At 43.1% G+C, this 17899-nt stretch overlaps 1 protein-coding gene across 2 annotated transcripts in view; it reads right to left on the reverse strand.

Annotated features, from left to right (window-relative positions):
• WWC2 (WW and C2 domain containing 2) overlaps positions 1–17899 on the reverse strand; it is a 159085-nt gene that overhangs the window by 72297 nt on the left and 68889 nt on the right. Inside the window, exons 3-4 of one of the 2 annotated variants that reach the window (XM_054030334.1) lie at positions 6008–6211; positions 4061–4137 (exon numbers count right to left, since the gene is read on the reverse strand). In XM_054030334.1, the coding sequence (XP_053886309.1) occupies positions 4061–4137; positions 6008–6211 (281 nt within the window). Of the gene's footprint in view, positions 1–4060; positions 4138–6007; positions 6212–17899 lie in introns of those variants that run through there. The other variant, XM_054030335.1, reaches the window with a different exon arrangement.

A 17899-nucleotide genomic window follows, 5' to 3' on the forward strand; every position in this document is an offset into this window, starting at 1 on the left:
CCGATGATAAGTCATAAAGAAAGGTACTGGGAAGGTAGTGGTAGACAAAAGTAGTGGGATGCCACCTTCAATGGGTTCACTTCCTTGCCAGGAGAAAATGGTAAAAATCTGGTAGTGTTAAAAATTTCTAGTTACTTTTAATATAATTTTGATGATTAACTATGGGTTTTGTTACAATAGAGAACTGGAGGGATTATATAAGCAGAAAAGAAATTATATCCCAAAATTTGTATTTTTGAGAACATGTTCACAGAACTGGATGGACATTACCTACACATTCCCCAAAATAAAATATAAATTTTACTCTCTCTCTCTCTCAAATCTAAAGGCCTGATATTTAAAGGTGCTGAGTATATGCAGCACTTACATTCTTCAAAAGGGCTTCTGGGTTCTCAGTTCTTCTGAAGATTTAGGACCTAAACATTTGGGTGCCTAAATATATCTTGAGTATCAAAGGGGTAGCCATGTTAGTCTGGATCTGTAAAAGCAGCAAAGAGTCCTGTGGCACCTTATAGACTAACAGACGTACAGGAGCATGAGCTTTCGTGGGTGAATACCCACTTCGTCAGATGTATCCTGAGGAGCTTAATTTTAGGCATCCAAGTTTGAAATTTTTTGGCTCATGCCTTTTTCCTTAGTAGAAATAAATGGTTTCAAACATTTTTTTTTTCAGTAAAATTTCTTATCTAAATATAGGGAGTTGGGCTGAACTCATCTTTTTGGAAATACAATTTGTAACTGCTTCCTTTGACAGAAATCAAATGATTTGATCATGTTAGACATTTAACGTGATAAAGGGAGTGGCTATAGCAAGCCTAATTGTAGATATCCTGACAGAAATGTCCAATTCACTGACCGTATCAAAGGGACCTTAAACTCTCCTCTGCTACCCACCATCTGACTAGCAAGACATTTTCCTAACTATAAACAAACTGAGAACTAACTAAAATTCCAATCCCCAGGAATGATTTCAATCAAAACTTCCAGTCAAGGGATGGAAAAACCTTAAAAACTAACAACTACACTACCACATTCATGTTTTATATAATGTAGAGATTAAAACCATCCCCATTTTCCCTAGAACCACAGAACTGCTGGGAGGACTGGATCCCCCACAACTCATAAGTGTTCCTAAAGATCACCTTCTAAACATCCTCTACTGTAATTCATCTTCATTTCATTATACCGAGTGTTACACCAGGGACTTAGGGTCTGTCTACACTAGCACTTTTGTGCTGCTGTAAGATCTGCAGTGTAGACATAACCTTAGGTGTGCTATCCCAGAAGAATGTGACCTACATGATGAAGCATGACCTCTGTTTGTTTACTGCACTCTATTTACATTAAAGCATTCTATTCTTGTGCTCCTTGTCCTCTCCTTCAAGGCTTTGTATAACCCCCTCTGCCCCCACACACCTCTGCACTTGCTTCATCTTACACCCTTTACCACTGCCGATACTCCTCTCTAAGCTTCCTGCCTGACAGTCCTTTTGTCCCTTCTCCCATCTACAAGCCTTCTTCCATGCCCATGATTTGAACTCCCTCCTTGTTCAACAGCAACCTTCCTCTTCACATTCAAATTGCTTCTTCAGCTAGGCTTTTCAGTGCTAACCCCTTCTCCCTCCCAGCATTCAAATATTAATAGGAAGAAACATTCTCTTTGTTAAGCTAAATAGACTGAGCTCCTAGAGTCCATCACTAACAAGGGATGTTTTCTAATCTTATAAACATTCATATGATGCTTCTCTAAACCCTGTCCAATTTATCAACATCTTTCTTGAATTATGGGCACCAGATCTGGACACAGCAGTGGTCGCACCAGTGTCAAATACAGAGGTAAAGTAAGCTCTATTCCTACTTGAGGTTCCCCGTTTATGCATCCATGGATGGCATTAGCTCTCTTGACTATAGCATCGCACTGGGAGCGCGTGTTAAGCTGATTATCCACCATGACCTCCAAATCTTTTTCAGAGTCACTGCTTCCCAGCATACAGTCCCTCATCCTTTAAGTATGGCTCACATTTTTGTTCCTAGATGTATACATTTACATTTAGCCATATTAAAATACACATTGTTTGCTTGCCTCCAGTTTACCAAGCAATCTGTCCTCTATTATTTACCAGTACCCCAATTGTTGTCATCTGCAAACTTTATCAGTGATGACTTAATGTTTTCTTACAAATAATTAAAATATAAAACGTTATCTAGTGTAAGGCCAAGAACCAATCCCATGGGACCCCACTGGAAACACACCTATTTGATGATGATTCCCTGCTTACAATTACATTTTGAGACCTATCAGCCAGCTTTTATTCCATTTAATGTGTGCCATGTTAATTTTATATCAAGTTTTTTTTTTTTTACTCAAAATGTCATGCAGTATTAAGTCAAAACACCTCACAGAAGTCCAAGTATATTACATCAACACTATTACCTTTATCAACCAAACCTGTGTTCACATCAAAAAAAGATCTCCAGTTAGTTTGATAGATCTATTTTCCATAAACCCATGGTGACTGACAATTATGTTACCCTCCTCTAATTCTCTATTAATCCAGTCCCGTATCAGCTGCTCCATTATCTTGCTTGGAATCATCAGACTGACAGGCCTATAATTACCCAGGTCATCCTGTTTCACCTTTTTAAATATTGGTACAACATTACCTTTCTGCCAGTCTTCTGGAAATAAATATGGTTAAATTCCTTAGCCATTCCTAAAGGGAGCCATCCTCATGTAGAGGCAATCATTTGCCCTTCCCATCACATTTGTTCTTCTCCCATCCCTGGCCTTGTCATCCTGTTAGCCTCTCCTACAGGCTTAAATCCCTCTTCTAAGAGGGCTCCCTCCTCTTCAAGGGTTCCTGAAACTTGCCTCTGAAATATGTTCTGTAATCTGCTGGCCAGCCCACTCCCTAAAAATTAAGTAACTGGCAATAATGAACCTGGGTAGGAGAGGGGGAAGGGTGTGCATGACCTGGGAAGCAAATGTACTGCAGTATGGTGTGTGTGTTAAATGTTAATTTGGAAAAATAAGTTAAACGTGTGACGTCATACTACTTCTCAAATACTGGCTGTTGATAACCCTAATTGTGATTTGGACTACATATAAAGAGGAGACGTGACTTTGGGGCTGCTGTAAATGCTAGGAATTGTCCAGCAGGGGACGTTGAAAGCTCTATAACCAGCACCTCTTGTGTAAATTCTATGCACACAGAACCTATATATCCCTAGGACCGATTCAAGCACCAAGCATATGAAGGTGCTGTATTTCCAACCTGAGCAGGTTTTGACTAGACAAATAATTCAGTACCAAATGGAGAACCCAAACTGCACAAAATGCAGTGTTTGACACAGTTCACATAACAGAACTCCCTCTTCCGACTTAGATTTTAAGTTTATTCTACATCATTTCCCCCCTTATTTAAGGTTAATTCATGAGAGAGCAAGCTATAAATCAACCTATTTATTTTTCATATTATTAAAAAGATAACTAAATCCAATGCCTATAATATGCAGAAATCTTTTAGTAGTTGTGTACAGAAGCACACTTATGTTCAATACTTTGTATCTGCAGATTAAAACAAGTCCCAAATTATCCTGGTCATTACAAATTTAAAACCAATTCTGCTGTGAGAGCCCAAAAGTTGATTTTAGAAATAAAAGGATCTCATTTTAAATTAAGCACAGGGTGGTGATCCACATACTAGGCATTTTTAAAGGATTTCTCCCTCTCTTCTCCCAGCTTTCGCCTTTAAAAAGGAATCAATCAATTATTGAATTATTTTCTGGGTGAAATTAGTTATGAGGCATATTTAAACCAATGAATATATTTCTCAAAGTTAACGGTGTTCCCTTTAAAAATTAATTGGATTGGTTTTTAGGATGATTTGGCTAACAGTTTAATTAAAATGCTTGAGTAGCGTTTAGCCGGAATGCTAGGTGGTTTCAATGTCTGGATGCAAAAGGCCTAAATCTGAATCTCTGCTAGCCCAAGCTCAGCACACTGCAGTCACAAACCTTATGTACAGAATTCCAGTGGAACTAAATTAAGCATTCTCACCCTTAATCTTGTAGTGGAGATTTCCGCCTTCAGAATGTCAGGGTCATATTTTGTGCTGGATGAGGAGCCTGAGAATACTTATTTTAAGAAAAGAAAAAAGAAAAATATTTTACTACTTTCAACCATAAATCTTGAAGAGTTCACTTAGCACTAAAACTATGAGGTTAACATAACAGTGCAAATAAAATGGATATTACTTTTTTAACGTATACCTCTTATTACAGTACAGTCAGCATCTGTGTGAAAATAATTAATGAATACTCAACACATTTTCTTCTACTTTTGCTACCATCATTTGGATGAGTTCAAAAATTTAAGGGAAGAGAAGCTCTTTGTCTAGGATGGAACCCAAGGCAAGTCCCCATTTCCCCCTGCTTTCAACACCTGGCCACCATTCTTCTAGCTGGGCAGCACACTTTGTGAGGGAAGGAATCTTCAGAGCTCAAGGAGCTCTCACAACAAATAGGTTTTCTGGAAGGTGGGTTTATTCAGCTGGCTGAGACTAGAGTTGCCAACTTTCTATTTGCAGAAAACTGAATACCCTTGCTCTGCCCCTGCTCCACCCTTCCCCAAGGCCCCACCTGCCACTCACTCCATTCCCCCCCCCATCACTTGTTCTCCCCCACCCTTGCTTGCCCTCCCTCTGCTCAGTCCTTCCCTGAGGCCCCCCCTCCATCCCCCCTCCCTTGTTCACTCTCCCCCACCCTCATTCACTTGCTCATTTTCACTGAGCTGGGGCAGGGGGTTGGGATGCTGGGGGGGGTGAGGGGGGGGGGCTCCAGCTGGGGATGCGGGCTCTGGGGTGGGGCCAGAGATGAGGGGTTCAGAGTGTGGAAGGGGGCTCCGGGATAGGGCCGGGGGTTTTGGCCCCCCTCGTGGGGGCCAGAAATGAGGGGTTAAGGGTGCAGGAAGGGGCTCTGGGCTGGGGGTGTGGGATGAGGGGTTCAGAGTGCAGCAGGGGGCTCAGGGCTGGGGCAGGGGGTTGGGGTTCTGGATAGCGCTTTCCTCAGGTGGCTCCCGGGAAGCTGCAGGTATCTCCCTCTTGCTCCTAGGCAGGGGCACGGCCAGGCAGCTCCGCATGCTGTCCCTGCCTGCAAGCGTCGCCCCTGCAGTTCCCATCGGACATGGTTCCCAGCCAATGGGAGCTGCGGAGCCAGCGCTCAGGGCGGGGGCAGCATGCAGAGCCTCCCTGGCTGCCCCTACACTTAGGAGCCAGAGGGAGATGCTAGCAACTTCCCGGGAGCCGCGCGGAGTCTGCTGCGGGCGGCCAACCGGACTGCTAACATTCCGGTCAAAAACAGGATGCCTGGCAACCCTAGAGCCTGAGACTCACTACTCTTCTCTTCAGGAGTTGAGCTTGCTGCTTTTTAAACACTACCCATCCTGGAGTAAGATATTTGGCCAACAACCCAAACACAGACCTCTCAAAAACACTATACTTGGCCACCAGTTTCCCTCCTTTGTTTTGGGGATTTAAATAAAAAATGACCCCACTTATTTTTACTGAACCCCATGCCTTATATCTGCACACATTTGCAAAAATTAAAATAAACGGTTACCAACAGCAAGCAGTGAAATCTACTGCTCCATCTATCATTGCCACCTATTTACACACTGAGTACCTGGTGGCTGCAAGCCAAAAAGGAACAAGTGATCCTGGATCCTTAGAACAACAACCCACCTAATCTCGGTTCCAGCAAACCACATGAAGGAACAGCTTTCAGAGCCAAGTGCCTGGCCCAAATTTCTGTAGGAGTTCAACTGTGTTGGACAGACCAGAGCTCTCTGCAGCAGAACACAGTTGCCTTAAGGGGCAAAAAGTGGAAAAGCTGTCGGAAAAACAGCCAGGGGCTCAAAACATTGAGGACTAGTTTTGAATTGCAGAACAAGAGCCATTACAGAGCACGCTCAAAGGAGTTACAACATACACATTTCTAATGTACTTACAGCTGGTACGAGAGCTTGATTTTTCTTTGTAGGCATCATTCAGACGTACATACTCATCCAGGGCGAGTGCTAGTCTCTGTTCTTTCACCTGGTACAGCTCCTTCTGGGTACTGAGAGCATCCTGCGCTACCATGAGATAGTCTTTTAGCATTCGCTCTTGTTCTTGCCTCCATTGTTTTCGGGGATCTTCTATCTGTGTGGTTTCTTAAAAATATATATAGTTTTAAAAGCTTCAATTTAGTTAAATAAATTAAATTTGCCAAGTGAATAGACTTCAGTGTGCTAGTCATTTTTGGTGTGTCTACAATTTTGGTTTTATTTGTAATTCACAGTTCTAGTTTAAGTCTAGACTGTAGGGCTAGTCCCTCCACAAGAAGATAAGTCAGGAGGAAGAAGCTGGGAAGCCAGTATAAATAGCCTGGATACTCCACAGTTTCTTCAGCTGGTTTAGCTGTCTCAAAGAAATTAAAAGGGATCCAAAGTTGTAGTTTTGGTACTACATGCATTTTCTTTTAAGGGTCCATTTTATTACCTTGTTAATTTAAAATGACAACTAAGCTTTGACTAGTAGGCATGTGGAGTAGTTTATTTTTATAAAAGCATTTCTTCATTATTTTCGGGTGAAGACCAACTTTAAAATGAGCAATTAATGCACAATAGCTAATACAGTAGTATACATTCTAAAAGTTTTTAAACAGTTGGTATTGTCTTCTGAACTGATAAAATACCTAGAAATTTTAGGAAAAGCCTTCCACCTGAATTACAGCTAAGGTTTTGTTATAAATAATTGGGTCAATATAAAGCCCTTAAATGAGCACAGACCTCTTGAAATCTAGTTTATTTAAAAAAAAAAAAAAGTTAATTAAAAGCACTTTCAGGTACCATCATTACACCTGTTCTGGAGTCCCTCTACTATTTTGGTGGTTTTACAATCACATTTTCCTAATGTTTTAAAATGGTTTTCTCCCCACCTCTGCTGAGTGAAAGGTTAAATTATTTTTCTTAATGTGTATTTGTGTTTCTCTGCCATTAGCAATCTAATGGAGGACTGTGAATCCACACAAACAACATAAGAAAAAGTGAACCTGAATACACAAAATGCTGTTAAATGCACAAGGTAAACACTCTTTAAAGTCATACTCACATGGGCTTTGATATGCAAGATTGTAGAAAGGTTATTATATTGCAAGAAAGAAGTGTGATTCACTTGATACAAGATTGCCTTAATGCAGATATGCAAGGGGGCAGAATTATAGCAGCATTGTCAACCTTAACTTTAGCATTTCCTGGCTGCTTAATGTAGTGTTAGCTTGCACCAAGTTATAATAATGAAAGAGAGGAAAGCTGATGTTATCTTAAGTCATCGCCATGGCAAATCTATCCAATCTGAAACCTAAACACTGCAATTCCATTATACATACAAGAAGATCATTAAAACTCTTGGCTCATTTCAAGATTACAATTTAACTGATAAATCTTTAGCTGATAAAGGTACAATAACTCCATATCAAGTGACAAAAGGGAATATTCAATAATAAATATTGATCACTTAAAAATATTAATCCCACAGAATACAAGCTGCTCTATTATAATTAAGTGTCCTGTTTCACTCCACTTCCTGATATTAACATGCCCCTCGCTAAAGACATTTTCCTACATTGCCACCTTCAGGCTGCAAACCCAAATGCTGGTTGACCTAAAGGTCCAAAAATTCCAGACTCCCACCCTTTGCAGCCCTTGAAGAACTCCATGGTCGCTGTTCCCTACCGACACCCTCCAACATACCATGTGACATCACAGGGCATGTAATTACCCCATCACTCTATGCTAGGGAACCACAGCTTCACATATACTAACTTGCGAGAACCACGGCTGGTGTATTGTAGCCATAGCTACATGCGTGCACTGAAATGGACAGAAATGTTTATTGCCTTTCCAGTGTTAAAGTTCCACACTGTTAATTTATATTTCATTGCCTGTGGTTTTTTGCATATTGTTTTTCTGCCCTGTTTTTCCCCACTCAATAAAGTTCAATTTTTGGAGAATAAAATAATCTTTATTAGTTCCCAATACATACCGTAGAATGCACAGTGGTACTCAAAGCAAACAGTACTTGTAAATGTACATATGGCACACACCACATAGTTAATGGCTTCAGGACAACACCTGCATTTATAAGTGTACAGCAAGCACTACTCAATTCCGAGCAACACCCAAAGCTCCCAGCCTACAGAACACTACTATGACTGACTGTTAAAGTGTTCTTTCAAAGCCTCCCACAACCACTTATCTCCGACTTTAAATGCCGTCCACCTCTGCCCTCCAACCTGGCAGCAGCTTTTCCCCCTTTGCCGCACAGATACTATGCAAAACACAACAAGCAGCAATAATCACTGAGATATCACTGAGATCCAAACTAGTGAGTGAACGCCACCACCCCAGTGTCCATTCAATCTATCAAAAGCACATTCATTTTGCACCTGTTGAGCCAGTAGTTGGATCTTTCCTTGGTGCTATGAAGGTGGCCAGTGTACAGCTTCACAAGCCAGTGGAGTAAGGGGTAGGCAGGGTCCCCCAGAATCACAATTGGCATTTCCAGTCAGGAAAGAAGGTCTGAACCCGCAGTTTTCTGAACAGTCCTTCCTTCTTAAAGATGTGAGCTTCATGCACCTTCCCTCAACAGCCCACATTGATACTAGTGAAGCATCCCCAGTGATCCACCAGCACTTGCATAATCAAAGAATAATAGCCCTTTCTGTTGATGTACTCTATGGCGAGGTGGGCTGGTGCCAAAACAGCGATGTGATGCAAATCCATCCACCGTGTCTGGCATATTGTCGAGAGTCTCAGTCCTGCATAGGCAGAGATAATTAATAGCCTTACACACTTGCATGGCAATGGCTCCCACTGTGGATTTTCCAACTCCAAAATGACTTCCCACAGACCAGTAACAATATGGCTTTGCAAGATTCCAGAGTGCAATCACGACTCGCTTCTCCGCTATCATTCTGGAATCATGCATTGGAGGGCTGGGGTGAGCTTGGCACGTAGATCCAGGAAGGTGACCTTTCACATCTGAAAGTTCTGCAGACACTGCTCATCATCTCAAAAACTACATTATGATGCAATCCCACCAGTCATTTCTACCCCACAACACACTGTGAAAATTTCCCCAAAGGCATCACACTGGACAATGGCACATGGCACACGGGGATACCTAACCATGGTGTACCTTACTTTGCATCAGCAGAAGCACTCCTGATGAGCAGGGCCGGCTCCAGGCACCAGCTGAGCAAGCTGGTACTTGGGGCGGCAGATTGTTCGAGGCGGCATTCTGCCCAATCCTATGGCGGCATGGCCGCTTTTTTTTGTTGTTGTTCCGCTCCGGCCGCTCTGTGGGCGGCGGCGCGGAGAACCAGAGCGCCCTGCAGGGCAGTCCTCTTCCTTCCCTACCCGCAGACCGGAGCGGAGCCCTCGCAGCAGGCAGCAGCGCAGCGGGAGGGGCCAAGTGGCAGTGCCCCTGCTGTAGTCCTGGCCGCCTCCTTCTCTCTCTCTCCCACCCGTTCACTCCACCTCCCCCCAGAGCTGGCCCTGCTGATGAGTAGGTGCAGTGCTGACGCAAGCAGCCAAATGTGCACAGATGCCTGAGTGATACACGGATGTCAGCAGCTGTATACCAGAGTAATTTGTATTGACTGAAATTTTTAGTGTAAACAGGACCTTAAGCTTCTTCTGTTCCAAGGCAAGATCCCTGGTGATAATAATTATCAATAATACTTGATAGTCTTTCAAATTTTATCTTTTTTGGTGCTAACATTAGGCATATCTGGGAGGCAGAAAGAAAGTGAGACAGTTCATTAAATAAATTCACAAAAATAACAAGATGCCCAATTAATGAGAGGCTTGAGAATATAATGTTGGTGATTCTTCTCCAAATACAGATACATGACAGTGTAGTGCACTTCTACTGGAAAAGTATACACCAAACAAGCATAGGGAGAGAGAGAACCCATCACATAAAACTTAAGTGCAGTACATAAAAGATTAAAGCAGGGCAGCTTTATTCACAGTTGGCTTTCCACCAATCCCAACAGGGAATCTCTCTTTAAACTAACTTTAGCTATACAACCACAAAATCCAGTCACCTGCGCTTTTCCAGAGACAGCCGACACACACAAAGAAGCCAATCAATACCTTTTTTCCCCTCAAATGGGCAACACATGTCCCCACCAGTGCATTTATTATTGCTATTGTGTTTTAAAACACCTCCACAGCTATTTACACAAAATAATGAGTGCTGCGTTTTCAGAGGTGTTCCTTCTTGTGAAGGAGGATGCCGCACAGGACTCAAATGGGTCAGCGATCAAATAAGATAAATGCAGTTGTGATGGTTTTTGGAAGGATGCAATGATGTAATTGTATTTTAAGAGTGACACTAGTAGCAACGGAGAATAATTTTACAAGATTGGAAGGTCTTGTCTTCAAGCATATTATAGGTAATTGCTCTGTAGGTTTAAGTAACGATTGCTCAATGTGTGGCTCCAAGGCCAGTTGTAGCCCACAGAGTCCTAAAAAACGTAGCCTTCAGCCCCGTCCTTGTGACTGCAGGACAAGGACAAAGCTGATCAGCAGCAGGTTTTTATTGCTGACAAACTTAATGAAGCAATTTCTTTTTGCCTCTCAAAACTGCATATACAAACCAACATTATGATTATGTGAGCTTATTTTAGAATATGTGCATTTATAAGCGCCCCTCTGCCTCCTAGAAAGTTGTTAATATGGTCCCTTCTGTGACTTATTTACACAGGGAAATTGGCCAGCACAGCTATTCTAGAGGGGAACTCTATTTCACTACAAATGTGATTTTATTCAGAAATGGTTACTCCAACTCAAAGCTATTCCAGAATAGCCTTCATGTGTAGATAAGGCTTTAAAATCTCCTCAAGAGATGCTTTTCAAAATAGAGGCTAGTTTTCACTATATGGCCTTTTAGAAATGAGTGAAAAACAACTCATTAGATAAAGAAATATATTTATGTGAAGTTACAATGCTAAATATACATTCACGTGAAAATTCAGAGTCACACTACTGATATAACAGTTTACCAGTTTCTACACAGGAGTCCATAGACAGAATAAAGTTTATTACCCTTTCCTGATAATATAATGCTACAGTTCTGGAAGCAGTGATCATTTGGGTGATTAACTCTGCTTTTTCATGCTTTCTAATGTTCACGGACATTCAAAATTAAGAGTTCATTTTTTTCCAAAGCAAATTTCACACTGAGACGACCCACAATACCCTTTCTAAGGGTTTTTGCTTGAATGAGAATTGGTTTTGTCATACCTGACTTCTGGTTGTTAAAGTTTTACATGGGAATATTATCAGGACAGTTAAAGGCATGCCGCTAATGGGCTGGATTGCTCAGTAGTAGTAGTGGCATATGGAGCCTTTCATCTCCAAGTCACCAGTTGAAATTCAGCCCAGCACAACAAAAAAATGCATTTCCATCCCATAGCTGTTCAATAGCTTATGTGAAATGAGTTTGGGGGTTTCAGTCCAGTTTCCAGTGGATAACAGTCTACATCATAAGACACTCCACCACAAATAGCTGGAGTTGGCTGTGTTAGAGACAAGCACTCAATGGGTATGGATAGTGAACTATACTCTTACCATAACAGGCTATTCCTCCAGGTCAGGATGAAGACACGTCCGTAGAGAATGGTAGGGAATCCAGCATAGCGTGGGCAGGATCTGTTCTATTGAAGAGAACTTTAATCCCCACAACTTAAAAAAATAGCTTATCATTACCTTTTCATATCAACACTTTCTGCATCATCAGAGACCCATCCTTCAAGGTCCAGAACCAGCATGCAGTATGGGCAACAGGCAATAAGGAGCAGCCCTGAGAAAGAGAAGCCACCTACCCTCAAGGATGATAGGGGCTCACACTCACCACACACAAGAGAAGGGGACGTAGGATGCTAGTGTCAGGGAATCCCTTCTAGGGGGGGACAGAGGCTTCCATCTACCGACCTGACTGATGTCCTGAGAGGTGTGCTGCCTGCTTGGAGTCCACATCAGTGACATTATGGAAAGATTGAGGAGGCTCATCCATCCCTCTGGCAGGTGACCAAAGATATAAAAAAGATGACTAAGAGCTAGAAGTTGGAGCCGTGTGTGCACGCACATGTAAGTAACAGGGTCATTGGAGCAACAAGAGGGCAATGAGTGGAGGAATTTACTTAACATCTTAGCAGTGCATATATAAATGCAAGGAGTATGCAGAATAAACAGTAAGAACTGGAAGTCCTAATACACAAACCAAATTAAGACTTAATTGGCATCACAGAGACTTGGTGGAACAATTCACATGCCTGGATTACTGGTGTAGCAGGGTACTGCTTATTCAGGAAGGGGATAGATAGGGGAAAAAAGGAAGCAAGTATTGCATTAAACATCAATATATACTATTGTTCTGAGGTCTAAAAAGAGGTGAGAGGCAAACTAGCTGAAAGTCGCTGGGTAAAGATAAAAGATGTTGATGATTTGGGGGGGGGCATGGCAGAAGAGATAGGGACAGCATGATGGGAGGGGTCTGCTACAAACCACCAAATCAGGAGGTAGTGGTCAAGGATCAGGCATTTCTAGAACAAAATATCTAAAAATACAAGACCTGGTAGTAATGGGAGACTTGAACTAGCCGGACACCTTTTGGAAAAACAATATGGAAAACCCCAAAAAATCTCCAATACATTCTTAAAATGTATTGGAGACAATTTCTTGTTTCAAAAGGTGGAGGAAGTAACCAAGGAAAAGTGATTTTAGACTTGATTCTGACTAACAGGAAGGAATTGCTAACAAATCTGAAGGCGGAAGGCAGTTGGGGTGAAAGTGATCATAAAATGACAGATTTCATGATTCTAAGGAAAGGAAGGAATGAGTAGGGTTACCATTCGTCCGGATTTACCCGGACATGTCCTCCTTTTGTGTGCTAAAAATAGCGTCCGGGGGGAATTTGTAAAGCACTCACAATGTCCGGGATTTCCCCCTCCCCCGGCAGAGCGAGCGGCTGGGAGGGCTGCAGGAAAGTCCCGGGCTGGACTCCGGAGCAGCTTCCTCCTCCCACCCCCCCCTCCCTGCATTCTGAGCCGGCCGGCAGCTCCTCCTCCTGCAGCCCGCTCCGGCAACCCTGTGCAGGGCCAGGGACCGGGTTTTGTGTTGTGCAGGGGAGCTCAGCCATGTGTCCGGCTGGCACAGAGCCCAACACCCTGTTCTGAGCAGCAGGGTAAGGGGGGGCAGGAGAAGGGACAGGGAGGTTCTGGAGGGGGCAGTCAAGAAACGGGGGGGGGCTTTTGGAGGGGAGTGGAGAAAGTTTTGGGCAGTCAGGGTACAGGTAGGGGGTAGGGTCCTGGGGGGCAGTTGGGGGGGGGTCTTAGGAGGGGGCAGTTAGGGGACAAGGAACAGGGGGAGGGTTGGGGGTTCTGGGGGGGCGGGAAGTGGGAGGGGCAGGGGCGGGGCTAGGGCGGGGCTCCTCCCGTCCTCTTTTTTGCTTGTTGAAATATGGTAACCCTAGGAATGAGAGCAGCAGAATAAGGACAATGGACATCAAATAAGTTGACTTAAGGAAACTCAGAATTGGTAGGTAAGGTCCCATAGGAAGAAAATCTTTACCATTATTATACTGACACATTCTCTTCATGTGTTAGTATAATAATGCCTGCATCTGTAATTTTCACTCCATGCATCTGAAGAAGTGGGTTTTTTACCCACGAAAGCTTATGCCCGAATAAATCTGTTATTTATTTGACACCGGACTCCTTGTTGTTTTTGTGGTTCTTAGACATGCATGTCCCTGTAGGTGCTCCACTCCAGGTGTGCATGTGCCCCGCAAGTCCTTGATCAGAAATTTTTTATTAGCAGTGTCCATTTGGCCCACACATACGCTCTATATATCCTCGTGCTGTGCTCTGAAGGTATATAGGGCTGGGCCGGCAAACCACCCTCAGTTCCTTTTCTATCTGTATGTGCAACAAGAACAATCAGAAGCAGAGAGGAAGGAGGGCAGGTAGTGGAGCACCCATAGGGACACATCTCAAAGTACCAGTTACTGCACAAGGTGAGCAACCTTTTCTTCTTCAAGTAGCGTCCCTTTGGGTACTCCACTTCAGGCGACTCCCAAGAAATATCCTCCCAGAAAAGACGCAGCTTCAGAATCAAGTCCATGGCTGAAGACAGTACAGCAGAACCCAGTATAGCACCAGAACTAACGGCATGGACCAAAGTATAATGTTTAGAAAAGGTATGTACTGAAGCCCATGTAGCAGCTCCGCATATCTCAGACTCTGGAATTGCAGGGGGAAGGGAGGGAGGGAGGGAGGAGTCTACCATCAATGCTCCAATTTCTCCAACCCTGCAGACTGAGGTGATAGCTACTAGAAAGGCCATCTACATAGGTAAGTGAAGTAAGGAGCAGGTCACCATAGGTTCAAATGGAGGTCCCATAAAAAGACAGGCTGCCATCAAGAGTCGAATAGGACCCTTAACCTGGTGGTAAAGATTATTCAGACCCTTAATAAATTTCAAGGATATAGGAGGAGCAAACATAGAAAACCCTTCTAGTGGGGAATGAAATGCTGATATTGCAACAAGATGAACCTTAACAGAGCTAATTGATAAACCTGATTTTTTTTAAAAAATCCAGCAGATAATCCAAGATGGCTGAGAATGGAAAAGATTCAGGCACGAGGCGGTGATGGTGACAAAAGTGATTAAACCTTTTCTATTTCTGAAGGTAAATAATTTGAGTTTGCTTCCTTCTACTGTTTAGTAATACTTGTATTCCTGTAAAGCAGGTGAAGACTAATCCCATGAACCATCTATGAGCCATGCTTGGAAACAAAGGACCCCTAGGTTGGGGTGAAGGACATTACCTACATCCTGGGAGAGGAGATGGGAGGCAGTCAGAAACTTGAGCACTGGTTGGACACACCGATGAAGCAGGTAAAGATACCAAGCTTGCCTTGGCCAGGTAAATACTAAGAGGATATCAGGCAGGACGAGGTCAGGGTTTTTATTCATCACTCTTATAGTTAGTGGTGTTGGAAGAAATTAGTAGGACAGGCCCTTTGTCCAAGGAAAGAGAAAGGCATCTCCCAAAGAGAGGCCTCCTCTTGAGCAGAATAGGCAGCACTTCCAGAGGTGGACCTATTTGCCACATCCAGCAACAGGGAGTCCACACCTCTGGAATATCCCACGAAGGATTTGAATGTTCAAATCCCATTTGTAGACCTCAGAGAAGGGCCTGATGAGCATATCAGCTGTGACATTCTGGGCTCCTGGAAGATAAACGGCCGAGATCCGACTCTGATGGGCTATACACCAGTTCCTGTGCACCAAAGATTAAAAAGTTGTGGGAGGGGGATTTTGCTATTACTGGATGACAAAGAAGCCTGAGGTACTGAATGCCTAATTTGCTTCAGTCTTCATTAAATAGACTACAGCTGATTAGATGCCTAACACAATTGATATTAACGACAAGGGACACAAGGCATAATGGGGAAAGAAGTAGTTAAAGAATATTTAGAAACATTAGATGTATTCAAGTCTGTAGAGACTCATGCAATTCATTCTAGGTTATTTAAGGAACTAGCTGAAGCAATCTCAGAACAGTTAGCAATCATCTTCGAGAACTCATGGAGAACAGGTGAGGTCCCAGATGACTTAAGAAGGGCAAACATAGTACCTATCTTTAAAAAGGGAAACAAAGATGACCCAGGGAATTATAGACAAGTCAGCCCAAATTTGATACCTGAAAAGATACAGGAACAAACAATCAATCAATCTGTAAGCACCTAAAGGATAATATGATGATAACTAATAGCCAAAATAGATTTGTCAAGAACAAATCATGCCAAATCAACTTAATTTCCTTTTGACAGGGTTACTGGCCTAGCTAGTGGATGGTGGGTGAAAGTAGTAGATGTGATATATCTTGATTTTAGTAAGGCTTTTTACATTCTCATAAGCAAACTAGGGAAACATAGTCTAGATTAAATTATTATGTGGTGGGTGCATAACTGGTTTCAAGACCATAAATTCAAGAGTAGTTATCAACAATTTCTGGTCAAACTGGGAGGATACATCTCCTGGAGTCATACAGGGATCTGTTCTGGATCTGGTACTATTCAATATTTCATTAATAACTGGGATAATGGAGTGGAGAGCATGCTTATAAAATTGCAACCCCTCCCATATTGCTGTCACCTGGATTCAAAACAAAATTCAAAATAATCTTGACAAACAATCTTGACCTGTCCCTAGAAAAATCATGGAGCAGGTCCTCAAGGAAATCATTTGAAGCACTTGGAGGAGAGGAAGGTGACCAGGAACAGTCAACATGGATTCACCAAGGGCAAGACATGCCTGACCAACAGATTGCCTTCTATGATGAGATAACTGGCTCTGTGGATATGGTGAAAGCAGTGGACATGATATACCTTGACTTTATCAAAGCTTTTGATATGGTCTCCCACAGTATTCTTGCCAGCAAGTTAAAAAAGTATAGGTTGGATGAATGGACTATAAGGTGGATAGAAAGCTGGTTAGATTAGCTGGGAATTGGTCCTGCTTTGAGCAGGGGGTTGGACTAGATGACCTCTTGAGGTCCCTTCCAACTCTGATATTCTATGATTCAACGGGTAGTGATCAACAGCTCGATATCTAGTTGGCAGCTGGTATCAAGCAGAGTACCCCAAGAGGCGGTCCTGGGGACGGTTTTGTTCAATATCTTTATTAATGATCTGGATGATGGGATGAATTGCACCTTCAGCAAGTTCACAGATGACACTAAGCTGGGGGGAGAGGTAGATACGCTGGAGAGTAGGGATAGTGTCCAGAGTGACCTACACAAATTGGAGGGTTGGGCCAAAAGAAATCTGATGAGGTTCAACAAGGACAAGTGCAGAGTCCTGCACTTAGGACAGAAGAATCCCATTCATCGCTACAGACTGGGGACCGACTGGCTAAGCAGCAGTTCTGCAGAAAAGGACCTAGGGATTACAGTGGATGAGAAGCTGGATATGAGTCAGCAGTGTGGCCTTGTTGCCAAGAAGACTAACGGCATATTGGGCTGCATTAGTTGGAGCATTGCCAGCAGATCAAGGGAAGTGATTATTCCCCTCTATTTGGCACTGATGAGGCCACATCTGGAGTACTGCGTCCAGTTTTGGGGCCCCCACTACAAAAAGGATGTGGAAAAATTGGAGAGAGTCCAGCAGAGGGCAACAAAAATGATCGGGGGCTGGGGCACATGACTTACGAGGAGAGGCTGAGGGAACTGGACTTGTTTAGTCTGCAGAAGAGAAGAGCGGGGGGGCAGGGGGGAGATTTGATAGCAGCCTTCAACTACCTGAAGGGGTGTTCCAAAGAGGATGGAACTTGGCAGTTCTCAGTGCTGGCAGATGACAGAACAAGGAGCACTGGTCTCAAGTTGCAGTGGAGGAGGTCTAGGTGGGATATTAGGAAACCCTATTTCACTAGGAGGGTGGTGAAGCACTGGAATAGGTTACCTAGGGAGGTGGTGGAATCTCCTTCCTTAGAGGTTTTTAAGGCCCAGCTTGACAAAGCCCTGGCTGGGATGATTTAGTTGGTGTTGATCCTGCTTTGAGCAGGGGGTTGGACTAGATGACCTCCTAAGGTCTCTTCCAACCCTGATATTCTATGATTCTATGAAATAGAAGAATTAGTCTGAAATCAACAAGATGAAATCCAATGAAGATAAATGCAAAGGAATTCAGTTAGGAATGAAATTTCAGATGCATAGCTTTAAATGTGGAATAGCTGGCTAGATGGTAGTACTGTTGAAAAGATTCAGGGATTATAATTATCACA

Source organism: Malaclemys terrapin, chromosome 5 (assembly GCF_027887155.1).
Source record: "Malaclemys terrapin pileata isolate rMalTer1 chromosome 5, rMalTer1.hap1, whole genome shotgun sequence".
NCBI classification, from domain to species: Eukaryota; Metazoa; Chordata; order Testudines; family Emydidae; genus Malaclemys; species Malaclemys terrapin.